The 15,711-nt window shown below is 38.1% G+C and overlaps 1 protein-coding gene across 4 annotated transcripts in view; it reads left to right on the top strand.

Moving 5' to 3' along the window:
• PIK3C2A (phosphatidylinositol-4-phosphate 3-kinase catalytic subunit type 2 alpha) overlaps window positions 1–15,711 on the top strand; it is a 118,065-nt gene that overhangs the window by 60,595 nt on the left and 41,759 nt on the right. For 3 of the 4 annotated variants that reach the window (XM_033207885.1, XM_033207889.1, XM_033207887.1), the window contains 8 exons: window positions 122–233; window positions 1,809–1,888; window positions 2,020–2,083; window positions 8,370–8,513; window positions 9,860–9,908; window positions 9,994–10,204; window positions 12,603–12,725; window positions 14,864–15,031. In XM_033207885.1, the coding sequence (XP_033063776.1) occupies window positions 122–233; window positions 1,809–1,888; window positions 2,020–2,083; window positions 8,370–8,513; window positions 9,860–9,908; window positions 9,994–10,204; window positions 12,603–12,725; window positions 14,864–15,031 (951 nt within the window). The remainder of the gene's footprint in view (window positions 1–121; window positions 234–1,808; window positions 1,889–2,019; window positions 2,084–8,369; window positions 8,514–9,859; window positions 9,909–9,993; window positions 10,205–12,602; window positions 12,726–14,863; window positions 15,032–15,711) is intronic. The other variant, XM_033207888.1, reaches the window with a different exon arrangement.

Raw genomic sequence — 15,711 nt, forward strand, 5'->3', positions numbered from 1 at the left:
AACTGTCTGTGTTTTACCATTCTCTTCAATTTCTGATGCAGGTGCAATTTAAATTTTACCCTCAACTTTATAATTTCTAATTTGAATAGAATAATAGTGAATAATTAATATATCTTAACAGTAATCATTGCCTTGGAAGTCATGAGCATATTCAAAACTGTCGAAAATGGGACACAGAAATTAGACTACAACTCTTGACCTTCAGTGCAATGTGTCAAAATCTGGCCCGAACAGTAAGTGTGTACCTTATAACTGAATTTCATTTGTCTGAATCTGAATAATTCTGCTAATTTGCCAATTTTCAACTTGTACATTTTATATGATTTCATAGTTGGAATGGGGTGATGAACTCATCCTCAACAGGAATCTTCTTAGCAAATGAGGGAGGATCTTCAATCATGGAGGTTTAGGTAACATAGTCCTTAGAGGTAGAGGCATATTTGAAAATCAAAGTGGAGAAATTAAACATTTGGTTGGTAATAGCTTTATACATGAGTGAAAACATCAGGGTGAGTCAGGGAAAAATGAGGAAGAAGGAAAAATTTTGAATACTAAATATTGGTTGAGGATGAAAAGAAAATCCACATTGACCTTTGTACCAAACTGAGAAAAATAAATTATTCATCACAAAATGAAAACTAATTCCCTATTTTAAAAGTTCACTACTTCAGTAGGTGGATGTTCTTTAAAAAAAAAAAATGCTTTCAATGCTTTCTTTTGAGGTTAAAGCAAAATAGAATGCAGGAAATGTACCCATTTTGTTTTACTGCATGAACCCCTGGTGAACTTATGATTGAATTTTTAATCTCTAAAGAGAATTATTCTTCATTTGGTAGAATTTTGGATGGAAAAATATCAGTGATGTCTGCTTTCTTTTTTTCTTGGTTTTCTTGAGTTTTGCTTTTATGTTAGGGGTAGAATTCATTTCAATTGGACTTTCATAAAATTTAGTACATTTTGGCAGTCATTGGTAACTTTTCAGTTTCTTAAGGAATGATGTCCTTTTTTCTTTTTTTTTTCTTTTGGAGACAGAGTTTCCCTCTGTCATCCAGGCTGGAGTGCAATGGCGTGATCTCAGCTCAGTGCACCTCTGCCACCCATGCTCAAGCAATTCTCGTGCCTCAGCCTCTGGAATAGCTGGAACTGTGGGCATGCACCAACCCACCCAGCAAATTTTTTTTTTTGTATTTTTAGTAGAGACAGAGTTTTGGTGTGTTGGCCAGGCTGGTCTCAAACTCCTGGCCGCAAATGATTCGCCTACCTCAGCCTCCCAAAGTGCTGAGATTACAGGCATGAGCCACCATGCCCTGCCAGGAATGATGTTTTTGACTACATTTGCATAATGTAGACCTGGGGTAGAAGAGACGAGTACCTGGTTCATGATGGGGAGTGGGAGGAGAATTGATTATCATTAGAAAAAACAATGCAGAAATTTAAATGACCTCTTCCCCATCTGTTTTCTACCCCATATTCGTTTGGCTATCAGCCATCTTTAAAGTATTTTTAGCTCTCTATTCTCTATATATACAACAGAAATAGTTTTTGTTCCAAAAGCTATTTATATACCTGAAAGTCGACTTGAAAGCATTTATGTTTTCCATTTAACAAACAAGTTTTCTTCAGGATGTTGACTCACTTTTTTTCTGAGTCAGTTACAAATAATATTTAATTCTGATAGAATTTTATTTTCAGTTCTCGGAAAAACACTTTGGTTTCAAGATTTTATCATACACTTAACTATATTTAATTTGACAATAGAAAGACCAAAGAGTAGATTTGATTTTTTTTGTGTAAATGTGTTTGTTTAGGCAGAAGATGATGAAACACCCGTGGATTTAAACAAACACCTGTATCAAATAGAAAAACCTTACAAAGAAGCCATGACAAGGTATATCATCTAAAGCATTAATTGCAGGTTTTCAGACTTTGTTTTTGGATGCAAATACACTTATTTTGGTGATTAAAACAATCATTTTGTGTGTAGCATCCTTCAGCCACAATAACTGCTGTTTCTTTCAGACACCCGGTTGAAGAACTCTTAGATTCTTACCACAACCAAGTAGAACTGGCTCTTCAAATTGAAGTAAGTCTTAATTCACATTTTGGCGTAATGACTTAAAGATTCTTGCTTCTTCTTTCTCTTAAATGGTAGTGTTGGCATTAGAGTAAATATTTTAGGACTTTAAAGACTATATTCTTTTTAATTTATAAAGAAAATAGGTTTAATTGACTTACAGTTCAGCATGACTGGGGAGGCCTCAGGAAACTTAAATCATGGAAGAAGGCACCTCTTCACAGGGCAGCGAGAAAGAATGAGTGTTGAGCGAATGGGGCCCATTATAAAACCATCAGATCTCATGAAAACTCACTATCATGAGAACAACATGGGAGAAACCACCCCCATGATTCAGTTATCTCCACCTGGTCCCGCCCTTGACACGTGGAGATTATTACATTTCAAGGTGAGATTTTGGGGGGACATAGAGCCAAACCACATCATTGTGCCCCTGGCCCTTCCCAAATGTCATGTCCTCACATTTCAAAACACAATCATGCCCTTCCAGTAGTCTCCCAAGGTCTTAACTCTTTCCAGCATTAACCCAAAAGTTTAAGTCCAAAGTCTCATCTGAGACAAAGCAAATCCCTTCCACCTATGAGCCTGTAAAACCAAAAGCAAGTTAGTTACTTCCTGGATACAATGAAGGTACAGGCGTGGGGTAAACACAGCCGTTCCAAATGGGAGAGATTTTCCAAAACAAAAGGGCTAGGGCCCCATGCAAGTCCAAAATCTAATAGGGCAGTCGTTAAAGCTTAAAGACTTTCTTTTTTTTTTTTTTTTTTTGAGGCTGAGTCTCCATGTGTTGCTCAGGCTGGAGTACAGTGGGGCGATCTCGGCTCTCTGCAACCTCTGCCTCCTGGGTTCAAGTGATTCACCTGCCTCAGCCTCCTGAGTAGCTGGGATTAGAGACATACATCACCATGCCTGGCTAATTTTTATGTTTTTAGTAGTGATGGGGTTTCACCATGTTGGCCAGGCTGGTCTCAAACTCCTGACCTCAAGTGATCCTCCCACCTCAGCCATCTAAAGTGCTGGGGTTACAGGCGTGAGCCACCGTGCCCAGCCAAGACTATATTCTTGACATTGATGTTTCATGTCTTGTTTTCGGACCTAAGTTACGTCAAAAGTTTTCAGTAATGCTTAAATTAACATGTTTATTCTCATTTCAGCTCTATTGCTAAGAAGAACCTTCAGTTCAACTGTAAAAGCATTTATTGGATGCTTACTATATGCTGAATGCTAGAGTTTTGAAAATGAATGATCTAGTCCCCACCTATCAGGAACTTAAAAAGTAGTAGTGAGGGGTTTAAACAAAACTTCAATATAGTGTAGTAAAATGTATTATAGAGGTATGCCTTGGAGTTAAGGAGATTAAGGAAGGGCACCTTACCTAAGTTGAGGGTTCAAAGAAGGCCTCTTAGAAGGGATGTTGTCTGAACTGTCTTATACAGTACGAGTTAGCAAGAAAAAAATTGGGAAGGGTATATAAACAAAAGCAGATAGGTGTGATATTTACATGGAAGTATAAGCAATTCTGTGATAGAGTACAAAGTATAAAATGAAGATTGGCAGAGGACATGGGAGATAGCTATATGATTATTATCCTTGTAGTCCGTGTTAAGGAATTTTATCTTCTAGGTCAGGAGACCATAACCAGTCTACCTTCTAATTTGTAAATTAAAAAAAAAAAAATTTAACAAAACCACACACGGCCGGGCGCGGTGGCTCAAGCCTGTAATCCCAGCACTTTGGGAGGCCGAGACGGGCGGATCACGAGGTCAGGAGATCGAGACCATCCTGGCTAATACGGTGAAACCCTGTCTCTACTTAAAAATACAAAAAACTAGCCGGGCGACGAGGCGGGCGCCTGTAGTCCCAGCTACTCGGGAGGCTGAGGCAGGAGAATGGCGTAAACCCGGGAGGCGGAGCTTGCAGTGAGCTGAGATCCGGCCACTGCACTCCAGCCTGGGTGGCAGAGCAAGACTCCGTCTCAAAAAAAAAAAAAAAAAAAACCACACACCTGGTTGTTGTTGTCGTTGTTTGAGACAGTCTCACTTTGTCACCCAGGCTGGAGTTCAGTGATATGATCTTGGCTCACTGTAATCTCTGCCTCCTGGGTTCAAGTGATTCTCCCACCTCAGCCCCCCTAGTAGCTGGGATTACAGGTGTGTACCACCACGCCTGGCTAATTTTTGTATTTTTGGTACAGACAGGGTTTCACCATGTTGGTCAGGCTGGTTTCAAACTCCTGACCTCAAGTGGTCCACTCACCTTGGCCTCCCATAGTGCTGGAATTACAGGCGTGAGCCACTGCGCCTGGCCCCATACCTTTTTTTTTTTTTTTAAACATATTGTCTCTTGTCATTTACATTTATGCTCCAACAGTAGAGTTGAGTAGTGGAACAGGGATTGTATATCCTGCAAAACCTAACCTGTTACTGTTTGGCCCTGTACAGAAAAAGTTGGCCTACTCCTGCTCTAGCCACTTAAGGTGTTTTTAGCCTAGAGTGGTTTGGGTGAATTGTTTAGTCCTGTGATCTGAAATCACTCTGGCTGTATTGTGGAAGTTAGATTTCAGGTTGGGATTGGTTTCAGAGCGAATATTTAAAAAGGTTTTTATAGTAGTCCAGGTGAAAGATGAAGAGCATGGAAAAGTTAAAAAGGAGAGAACTGATTAACAATATTTAGGAGATAAAATTGGAAAGATTTTAACAGGTGATGAGATGTGAGTGAAGGGGAAATAGTATAAGTGTAGGATGGCTTCCATATTTTTATCTACTAGTATGTTCTTATCAACATATAAATATATTTATTCAAAAATATTTACTGAATATCTCTGGTAAACTGGAGTTTACTAGAATCTGGAGTTTCGTATGGAGTGTCCAGGCTAGAGATAATAAACTTGGGAATCATCAGAATATAAATTGTATTTTGCAGCCATAAGACAGGATGAGGTCACCAGGAAAATCATTGTAGATGAAGAGGAAAAAGAGTTACCCATCTTAAAAAAAAAAAAAAAATCCCCACCTCACCCCCCGCCACAGAAGCCACACCATTTCTCTATTCTCCTTGCTGCAAAACTTCTGAAAGTTAAGTGGTTTTGCTGCTTCCATTTCCTTCCTTCCCATTCTCTTATATGCCCACTCCAATCAGTTTAGTACTTCCCTGAAACTGTACTTATTAAGGTCATCAAGGACTTCCATGATCTTGAATTCAGTAGTCAGTTCCTAATCTGTTGATCGATTGATGGATGGGTGGATGGATGACAGCGTGTCACTCTGTCGCCCAAACTGGAGTGCAGTGGTGTGATCACAGATCACTGCAGCTGCAACCCCCGGTCTCAGGTAATCCTCCCACCTCAGTCTCTTGGGTAGCTGAGACTACATTCCATGCCCAGCTAATTTTTATGTTTTTTGTAGAGACACAGTTACCTTATGTTGTCTGGGCTGGTCTTGAACTCCTGGGCTCAAACGATCTTCTTGCTTCAGCCTCCCAAAGTGTTAGGATTACAGGTGTGAGCCACCGTGCCCACCAAATCTTTATTCTTCTCAACCTATCTGTATTTTTTGATACAGTTGATCATGTCTTTCTTTTTGAAATACTTAGTTGGCCTGTGGGATACCACCTTCTTGCTTTCCTTATTTCTATTAGCTGCTCTGTCTCACTCTTACTTGTGGCTTCTTCCTTATCTTCCTGCATATCCCCAGGGCTCAGTTCTAGAACCTCTTCTCTCTGTATTGACATCCTAGGTGATCTTGGTATATCCCTATACTGATTGACTCTGAAATTTGTATGTCTAACCTTAACCTTTTCCCCAACTCCAGACTCAAATTATCTATTACTTGACATCTTTATGTGAATATCTAATTAATTGACATCTCAAATTTAAGATCTACAAAACTGAATTTTTTATAGTACCTTTGTATCTATTCACCCATCGGCCTTCCCTTTCTCTTTTTAAGAGTTTATTTTTTAAGAGCAATATTAGGTTCAGAGCAAGCTGAGAGGAAGGTGCAGAGATATCTCGTATACCCCCTTATGTACACATGCATAGCCTGACCTCATTATTTCCCTTTTTAATAAATGGCAACTTTGTCTTCCATTTGCTCAGGCCAAAACCCTGGAGTCATCCTTGACGTCTCAAGAAAAAGATCTTATACATTTCACATTCAGTCTAATTCTGGTCAGCTCTACCTTGAAAATACATTTAGAATGTGAGCGCTTTCATCACTACCAAAGCTATACTCTAGTCAACTGCAGTAGTTTCTTACTAATCTCCCAGTGTCTACCCCTACGGTATATCTTCAACAGGCAACCAAAATGATCTTTTGAGAATAAGTCACTAAATGGAATGTGATATCCTGGATTATATTCTGGAAGATAAAAAGCTCATTAGTGGAAAAGTTGGTAAAATCTGAAAAAAGTTTAATATTTACTTAATAGCAATATACCAGTGTTAATGTCTAGCTTTGACAAATGTAACATGGTTTATGTAAGATTTACTTAGTCTAGTTTTCCAGCGTTATATGGGAACTTTGTATTATTTTTATAACTGTCTGTAAATTTAAAATTATTGAAAGGTAAAGATTTTAAAAATGAAAATAGGAAAATTAGCTGGGTATGGTGGCATATACCTGTAATCTCAGCTACTCAGGGGGCTGAGGTAGGAGAATTGCTTGAAACCGGGAGGCAGAGGTTGCAGTGAGCTGCACACTGCTGCAGTCCAGTCTGGGTGAATGAGACCTGTCTTAAAAAAAAAAAAAAAAGAAAAGAGCAGAAAGCAAAATAAGAGAAAATCAAAGGCAGAAGGTGGGGCTTTGAAAAGATAAAGTTTGTAAATCCTTTAAAAAATGTTAGATCATGTCACTCCTTCGCTGAGAATCCTGTTTACTATCTTACTTAGTAAAATTCAAAGCCCTAATTGTAGCTTCAAGGTTCTACACAGTGTGACTCACTACCTCTCTGATCTGACTTCTTATCACTTCCCTGTCTTTTTTCTCTGGTTGATTATCTGCCAGTTATGTTCCGCACTGGGGACCCTTGTGCCTGTTGTTCCCCTCTAAATGCTTTCCCTGAGACATTTTCATGGCTCACCCTTACACTTTTTTAAGGTCGGTGTCTAGCTCTAGTATCAGAAAGGAGAGCAGAGGAAGGGTGGATTTGGAACTAATAGACAATAAATTGATAATTGGCACTTAAAGAGTAATGTAGGCTGGGCGCAGTGGCTCACGCATGTCATCCCAGCACTTTGGGAGGCTGAGGCGGGCGGATCACCCAAGGTCAGGAGTTTGAGACCAGCCTGACCAACATGGCGAAACCCCATCTCTACTAAAAATACAAAAATTAGCCAGGCATGGTGACAGACACCTGTAATCCCAGCTACTCGGGAGGCTGAGACAGGAGAATCACTTGAACCTGGGAGGCAGAGGTTGCAGTGACCTAAGATCCTACCACTGCACTCTAGCCTGGAAAACAGAATGAGAGTCCATCTCAAAAAAAAAAAAGCAAAGTAATATGAAGTAATATAGGAGAATGGCATGACCTTCAAAACTGGAAAAGGTTTTGCGTGAAGGTGAAGTAAAAGGAAGCAGGAAGTATAAGTCAAATAAGCAAAAATGAGGAGCTAGAAAACAGGCCCCGAGGACTGCAGGGTAATTGGGTATTTGAGAAAATTAGGTGGTTTCATTTAAGCTTGAAGGTGAAGGTTTGTAGTAGCCAAGCGTCAAGGGTGGAAAAATTTAAATTTTAAACAGGTGGTATAGTACTGAGTTTCAGCCCATTGTAACAGTACTTGGCATAAAAGTTTGGCATAAATGTTTTATGAATTAATACATTATATAAGAATGTTTCTTAATAAGATATGTACTTCTCAGGTAAATGTTGCCCAGTGTTATTAATATGTAACTGACCTCTAAAGAACTTGGTTTTGATACCAAATTTTTGCAGGAGGAAGAGAAGGGTTATTTTCAATGTGGAAATTATTTCCAAATGAGAATAAGAAAAAAATAGCTCTAGTTTTAGTGATTTGTTACTAATTTACGCTTCTACTTCTGATTCCAATGGAAAATTAATAGCAATTTGCATATGAATAATTGTGTCAGATGAAGTGAAAATTAACCAGGCCTTGCCTTTTCCTACTTTGAAATAAACTATACAATTGAAAAGCTATCTCATTTCTTTTCTTTTTCATTACAAAAGAGTAGAGGATATCTGTTAGGGATATCTAAGATATCTAGTTAATGACTTCGTCTCTGGAATTGGTCCTTTAAATTTCACCTACCTATTTTTATTTTATTTTGTGTTTTTAAAGAACCAGCACCGAGCAGTAGATCAAGTAATTAAAGCTGTAAGAAAAATCTGTAGTGCTTTAGATGGTGTCGAGACTCTTGCCATTACAGAATCAGTAAAGAAGCTAAAGAGAGCAGTTAATCTTCCAAGGAGTAAAACTGCTGATGTGAGTATTTTTGGTAACTAGGATTTTATTACATGCAAATATGTACTTAAACAGGAAATTTTTGCCTTCTCCTAGACAAAATATTGTCATTTTAACTTTGGCTTTTACTTTTGGATTGAATCACTTACTTGGTTAGGTGGGGATTCCTTGGTAAGAAGTTGGGTTGCCTTGAAAGAGCTTTATGAGAGTTGACATTCAACAGGTGGATGTCAAACTGTGAACCCTTTGTGTATAGAGGAGGACCTCTGGCATAGATGAGTTGGTTTGGGGTTTAAGGATAGGTATTGAGCTTAGAAGACCTGGAGGACAGTAACTCTCACTTCTCCCTTGGGGTGGAAGCGTCCTAATTATTAGTGGGGGAAGTTCTACTTTGGCTAATACTCTCCCTGTTGAAAAGACCAAGGGCCTCAGCTATAATGCCTCAGAAGCAGCCAATTTAGGGGCCTTGGCTTTAGATTATACTGTTGGTTTTAATAAAAGCTGTCCCTCATAGTGTTTCCCAGGAGATTTAATTAACTTGCTTCATAGGGACATTTATATCTTTAATTGCAAGGATGAAAGAAGGGGTGCATCTCACGGGCCACAATAAATATAAAGGATAGAAAAGTTATGTTGATGGTGTGCCCCTCGATATCTAGAAGATAACATAGTCCATGCATTCTCAGAGAGATCCTGTCCGTATGGTATGTAGCAATGCGGGTTTCTTTTTTTTCTACTTTTTAATTTGCTTCTTTTTAGAAACTTATACATATATACACACACACATATATACATATATATACACATATATACGTGTATATATATTTATACACACACACACATATACACACACACACACACACACACGAAATTACTTGGAGGTGATCAACTACCATGGACCTAATTTTGTCTGAGGCTTCTATTTATTTTACCCATTTGCTGGATAAAGGAGCAGACAGCAGATGGGAGGGGAGTCAGTTTAGATATATATAAGCACTTTTTTGAGTCACCAACCAAGAGATCTGGATTTTTTTCTTTAAGGATATTCTTACGTTGTTTTAGAGCTACTAATGGAAAATAATACTGTACTTATCACTTCTAGATTTCAAATTAATATTAACCAAGCAGCTTTTGTTGTGTTTCAGTGATATTTTACAGTAGTTTTTAGTGATTCTGATTTTCTTAATACTAAAAATAATCTTGGTTTGTGGTTTTCCCTTTCTTTTTGCATTATTTATTTATTGTTTTATTAATTCTGTAGATACTTGGGAGGTTTCCCCTGGAAAAAGAGTCTTTGACATAGTATTTGACATTTTATATTATGTCATAGGCAATTTTCTGACTATTGTGTGTGTGTGCCTGTGTAGGTGACTTCTTTGTTTGGAGAAGAAGACACTAGCAAGAATTCAACTAGGGGTATGTGTTTAAATCTTTAAATTTTAGCAATAATCATCAGCTTTTCAGAGAATCTATTAAATTTTTCTTTTTTTTTTAAATCTAGGCTCACTTAATCCTGAAAATCCTGTTCAAGTAAGCATAAACCAATTAACTGCAGCAATTTATGATCTTCTCAGACTCCATGCAAATTCTGGTAGGAGTCCTACAGACTGTGCCCAAAGTAGCAAGAGTGCCAAGGAAGCATGGACTACAACAGAGCAGCTCCAGTTTACTATTTTTGCTGCTCATGGAATTTCAAATAATTGGGTATCAAAGTAAGTAACTGTTTAAACAGCCGGGCATGGTGGCTTGCACCTGTAATCCCAGTGCTTTGTGAAGCCACAGTGGGAGGATTGCTTGAGCCGAGGAGTTGGAGACCAGCCTGGGCAACGTAGTGAGACCTCATCTCTACTATAAAGAATTTTTTAAAAATTAGCCAGCCAGGCACGGTGGCTTATGCCTGTAATCCCGGCACTTTGGGAGGCTGAGGCAGGTGGATCACCTGAGGTCAGGAGTTTGAGACCAGCCTGACAAACATGGAGAAAGCCTGTCTCTACTAAAAATACAAAATTAGCTGAGTGTGGTGGCATGTGCCTGTAATCCCAGCTACTTGGGAGGCTGAGGCAGGAGAATCGCTTGAACCCAGGAGGTGGAGGTTGTGGTGAGTCGGGATTGCGCCATTGCACTCCAGCCTTGGCAACAAGAGGTAAACTCCATCTAAAAAAAATAAATAGCCAGTGGTGGTGTGCACCTGTAGTCCCAGCTACTCAGAAGATTGAGGCAGGAGTATTGCTCGAGCCAGGAGATGAAGACTGCAGTGAGCTATGATCATGCCACTGCGCTCCGGCCTCGGTGACAGAGCAAGACCCTGTCTCAAAAAAATAAAAATAAAACATAAAAGAAAATACGTGCAGCTTTATCTAGCAACTATTCTGATCTTGTAAAATGTCAGCAACCACTGTTATCTTGGTGTTTAAATGACTAACCAACAGATACCTTTGTGATTTTCTTAAAAATTACAGAGGTATTTGAAGCACTTCCAGTAAAGAAAATGTAACTCTTGCATGCCAAAAGCAGGAAAACAGAGCAATTGTCAATTAATAAATATAGGCAGTTTAAGACAGGTGTCGTTCATTCTTTTTTTTTTTTTTGGAGATGGAGTCTTGCATTGTTGCTCACTGCAACCTCTGTTTCCAGGGTTCAAGCAGTTCTTGTGCCTCAGCCCCCTGAGTAGCTAGGATTACAGGTGCGTACCATCATGCCTGGCTAATTTTTGTATTTTTAGTAGAGATGAGATTTCACCTTGTTGGCCAGGCTGGTCTCAAACTCCTGACCTCAAGTGATCTGCCCACCTCAGCCTCCCAAAGTTCTGGGATTACAGGCGTGAGCCACCACACCCGGCCGCCAGTTTTAGTGTATTTGAAAATCAATGTATGAACTGAAAAGTCAGAAATGTTTTTAGTGAAATAGTTTTATAGTAGCTTAATGTTGTAAAAAAGTCTACTGAAGAAATATCAAACATAAGTTTTGCTTAAATTGGGCTTTAGATTAAAATATGGTCATTTAGTGACTTAAATGTGGTGTTTTAATTTATTCAATAAATATTTATTGAGCACCATCTGTGGGCAGTATTCTTAATACCGGGGATTCAGTAGTACAAGGCAGCAAAAAACCTGTACTCTTCTGGAACTTGCATTTAAATGGATATTGACGGTATCTGAAGGTATTTCATTACAGGGATAATAATCTCCACATTCTCCATAGGCGCACACACACACACATTTGTACATAGACACGCACAAATATACATAGGGACACTAATGAGGTAAACGAATACCCAGTAGAAGACGATACAGAAAACAGTGATAAAGATAGAAAGTAAGTGAATAAAATGCTGATGTAAATAGGAGTAAATGGAATAAAGTTGAGAAAAATAACCAAGTAGTTAGCTTAGGGGTATTGTGTGAACCAATAAAATTTGATTTGAAATAAATTTAGAATGATAAATAAATTGTATATATGAACAAAGTGGTTAACATGTAAGGCTAGCAGTAAGTTAGATTAAGTAGAATACAATTTTATTGAATCTAAGACTCGTGCTTTACAAGATTACCTGACTGTATCCAACCAGCTGTGTACTTGGCAATTAGTGGCTGAGTCACTGCAATCTAATGAGAGAATACAATAGCATCTGTCCCCATAAATGGAAGACTCCCAATAGGCTAGGAAGATTGGCTCAATGTAAGTCAGGCACATGCTTAGCTGACTCTATTTCAGTAGCTTAGCAAAGGAAAATGCACCAAGGGAAGGTAATGTTTGTACTCTTTCTAGCTAGAAATGAATAACATTATTCAGTGTCGTTCAACTGAAATCTGAAGCTAATAACTAACTGGGCGCAAAATTAAATTATCCAGCTGGTGTTATTATGACCATGCTTTAAACTGGGACCTAGGAACATACATTCCCCTTTTTATCCCCTTTACCAAACCTCTTTTCTATTTTCATAGAATTTGCAGTGATTGAATTTCAGATGGATTTCTAAAAATTCAAATGAAAGGTGACCATATTATTTCAGATATTAGTCTCTTTGGAGGAAGAACTGCTAATGTAGTTGTATTAGTTAACTAATTTGTATTGTCAAGATAGAAATCAAGTTAAACTTTCTTTTCTCAGTTATGAAAAATACTACTTGATATGTTCCCTGTCTCACAATGGAAAGGATCTTTTTAAACCTATTCAATCAAAGAAGGTTGGCACTTACAAGAATTTCTTCTATCTTATTAAATGGGATGAACTGTAAGTGAAATTTCTGGCTTTTTATTCTTTCGGTGTGTCCTGTTATCCTAACTTTAATTTTTATTGTAATTTTCATTGAAATTCTTCAACTTCTTACTTATGTCTTAAGATCTCTTCTAGATATGATTTTGTAGAACAGACTGAAATTCTCATTAAAAAATATGAAATATCCTTTTAAGCCTTCATATTATTAAATTGCAAAAACATATCATTCTTTTTAGACTTTGTCAAGTTAAAGATACAAATTTATAGTTATAGAAAGGAAGGAAAGTTACAGAAAGGAATGAAAGTTCTAGAGAGACAGTATTTTATAGCATTGCTTCAGTATTTATTCTGTAACACTATATAACAATTCTGGCTCTTAGATTAATCAACACTTAACCAAAAAAGTTATTTTTATTTATTTATTTATTTATTTATTTATTTATTGAGACAAGTTTTGCGCTTGTTGCCCAGGCTAGAGTGCAGTGGCGCAATCTCAGCTCACTGCAAGCTCTGCCTCCCAGGTTCAAGCAGTTCTCCTGTCTCAGCCTGCTGAGTAGCTGGGATTACAGGCATGCGCCACCACGCCCAGCTAATTTTTTGTATTTTTAGTAGAGGTGGGGTTTCACCATGTTGGCCAGGCTGGTGTTGAACTCCTGACCTCAGGTGATCCGCCCACCACGGCCCCCCAAAGTACAGGGATTACAGACGTGAGCCGCCGCGTTCAGCCGAAAAATATTATCTTAAATCCATGTACAAGATGATGTTTTGTACTATTTATATTTTTTAAATAGTGTTTTTCTTTTTTTTTTTATTTTTGAGATGGAGTCTTACTCTGTCACCCAGGCTGGAGTTCAGTGGCGCGATCTCAGCCCACTGTAACCTCAGCTTCCCAGGTTCAAGTGATTCTCCTGCCTCAGCCTTCCGAGTAGCTGAGATTACAGGTGTGTGCCACCATCCCTGGCTCATTTTTTTGTATTTTTAGTAGAGAAGGGGTTTTGCCATGTTGGCCAGGCTAGTCTTGAACTCCTGACCTCAGGTGATCTGCCCACCTTGGCCTCTCCCAAAGTGCTGGGATTACAGGTGTGAGCCACCGTGCCCAGCCTAAAATAGTGTTTTTAAACTAAGGGAACTCTCATTATTTAGGCAGATAGACAGTTGCAGAACTTTTTACTATTTGTTCCACATGTATTAAATGTTTTCCTATTGTCATATTTTCTTTTATATTATAAAATAATACATGTCTGTGAAAGCAATCAAGTAACACAAAAATGCATATAGGTAGAAAGTGTCACTCTGTTTTCAACATTTGCTATCTCAGAGTGCCTGCTCTTGACTTCAAGTGTTCTTTCAGACTTAAAAAAAATAATGCATTGGTAAACATATGTCTGTTGGTGTATATACTTTTTTTTTTCATAGGAAGGAAGAGAGGGAGGAAAGGAAGGAGGAAGGAAAGCTGTTTGTGTATATACTTATTATATATGTTTGTGTGCATTCTTACATCCCAAAACAGAAATTCTCATAAATATTCATCTGGTTTTTCCAAAAGGAAATAAAAATGACTAATATTATTTTGCCTGGAAATTAACAGGAAATCTCAAAGGCATTTGCACGTCTTTAAAGAAAGATATGTTATATTTTGAAATTTTATACTGTTAATAAAATTTATTTAAAATTTTTAATAGGACAAGTTAGCCAGACTTCTATTTAGCTAAAGTTTACTCAGTATTAAAGATTATTTGAGGCTGGTGTGGTAGCTCACACCTGTAATCCTAGTACTTTGGGAGGCCGAGTGGATGACCTGAGGTCAGGAGTTTGAGACCAGCCTGGCCAACATGGTGAAACCCGATCTCTACTAAAAATACAAAAATTAGCCAGGCGTAGTGGCGGGTGCCTATAATCCCAGCTACTCAAGAGTCGGAGGCAGGAGATCACTTGAACCCAGGAGGCAGAGGTTGCCATGAGCCAAGATCGTGCCGTTGCACTCCAGCCTAGGCAACAGAGCAAAAATGCTGTCTCAATAAAATAAAATAAAAATACCAAAATAAAGATTATTTGAAAGGTTAAATACAATACCTAAAATTGTCAGTCTCATTAAAGTGTTAAATTTCACATTCAATCTAATTTGTTCTATTAATACATTTTTCCCCCCATAGAATCATTTTTCCCATCCAGATATCACAATTGCCATTAGAATCACTTCTTCACCTTACTCTTTTTGGAATTTTAAATCAGAGCAGTGGAAGTTCCCCTGATTCTAATAAGCAGAGAAAGGGACCAGAAGCTTTGGGCAAAGTTTCTTTACCTCTTTTTGACTTTAAACGGTAAGTATTACTGAGTTGTAATGATGAGTCACTGTGGACACATCTGCACATCAGAATTGGCTAGATGACAAGGAGGTGAGGGGAGGAACATAGATGAGTGAATGAGCCTCTTCAGTTTTTCTAATGTGATAAAAGGAGGTCAGTTCAGAGACACAGATTAGAGGAAATAAAAGTTAATCTGCTATAGTCTGAACATATCTGACTAGGTATACACAGCTTTGTTTGCCACTCACTGTTCCATGGAGAAAAGCAGTAGCCAATGACTGTCATTTATATAAGGTACTATATTGTTGACATAATACCACAGTCTTATAAATTCCGTTGATATTAACCCAAGACTTGGTTTTCCCTTTTCCCATTTCTTTCCTACTCTTCTCCAGTTTCAGAGAATCTATAGGTGTACATTATTCCCTTCCTTAATTCTCTTTACTAATCTATCCCTTACTGCCAAATGTCCCTAGTCTTTAATTGCCATACATCCCACAAGTATGCAAAACCCTATTAGGGATTCTTTCCGTTATCTTTAGGGGTAAAGGAATTTCTTTTGAGCTTGGTGTCTGTTAGTAGCCACTGGGATAGTATAATCTATCTGGCCTTTTAGCTGAATATTTTAATTATGTTGTAAGGAATAATGTTTCATGAGATGATCAAGAGTTTTCCAAAGGAAAAAAAAAATGGGT

Source organism: Trachypithecus francoisi, unplaced genomic scaffold (assembly GCF_009764315.1).
Source record: "Trachypithecus francoisi isolate TF-2019V2 unplaced genomic scaffold, Tfra_2.0 Lachesis_group8, whole genome shotgun sequence".
NCBI classification, from domain to species: domain Eukaryota; kingdom Metazoa; phylum Chordata; class Mammalia; order Primates; family Cercopithecidae; genus Trachypithecus; species Trachypithecus francoisi.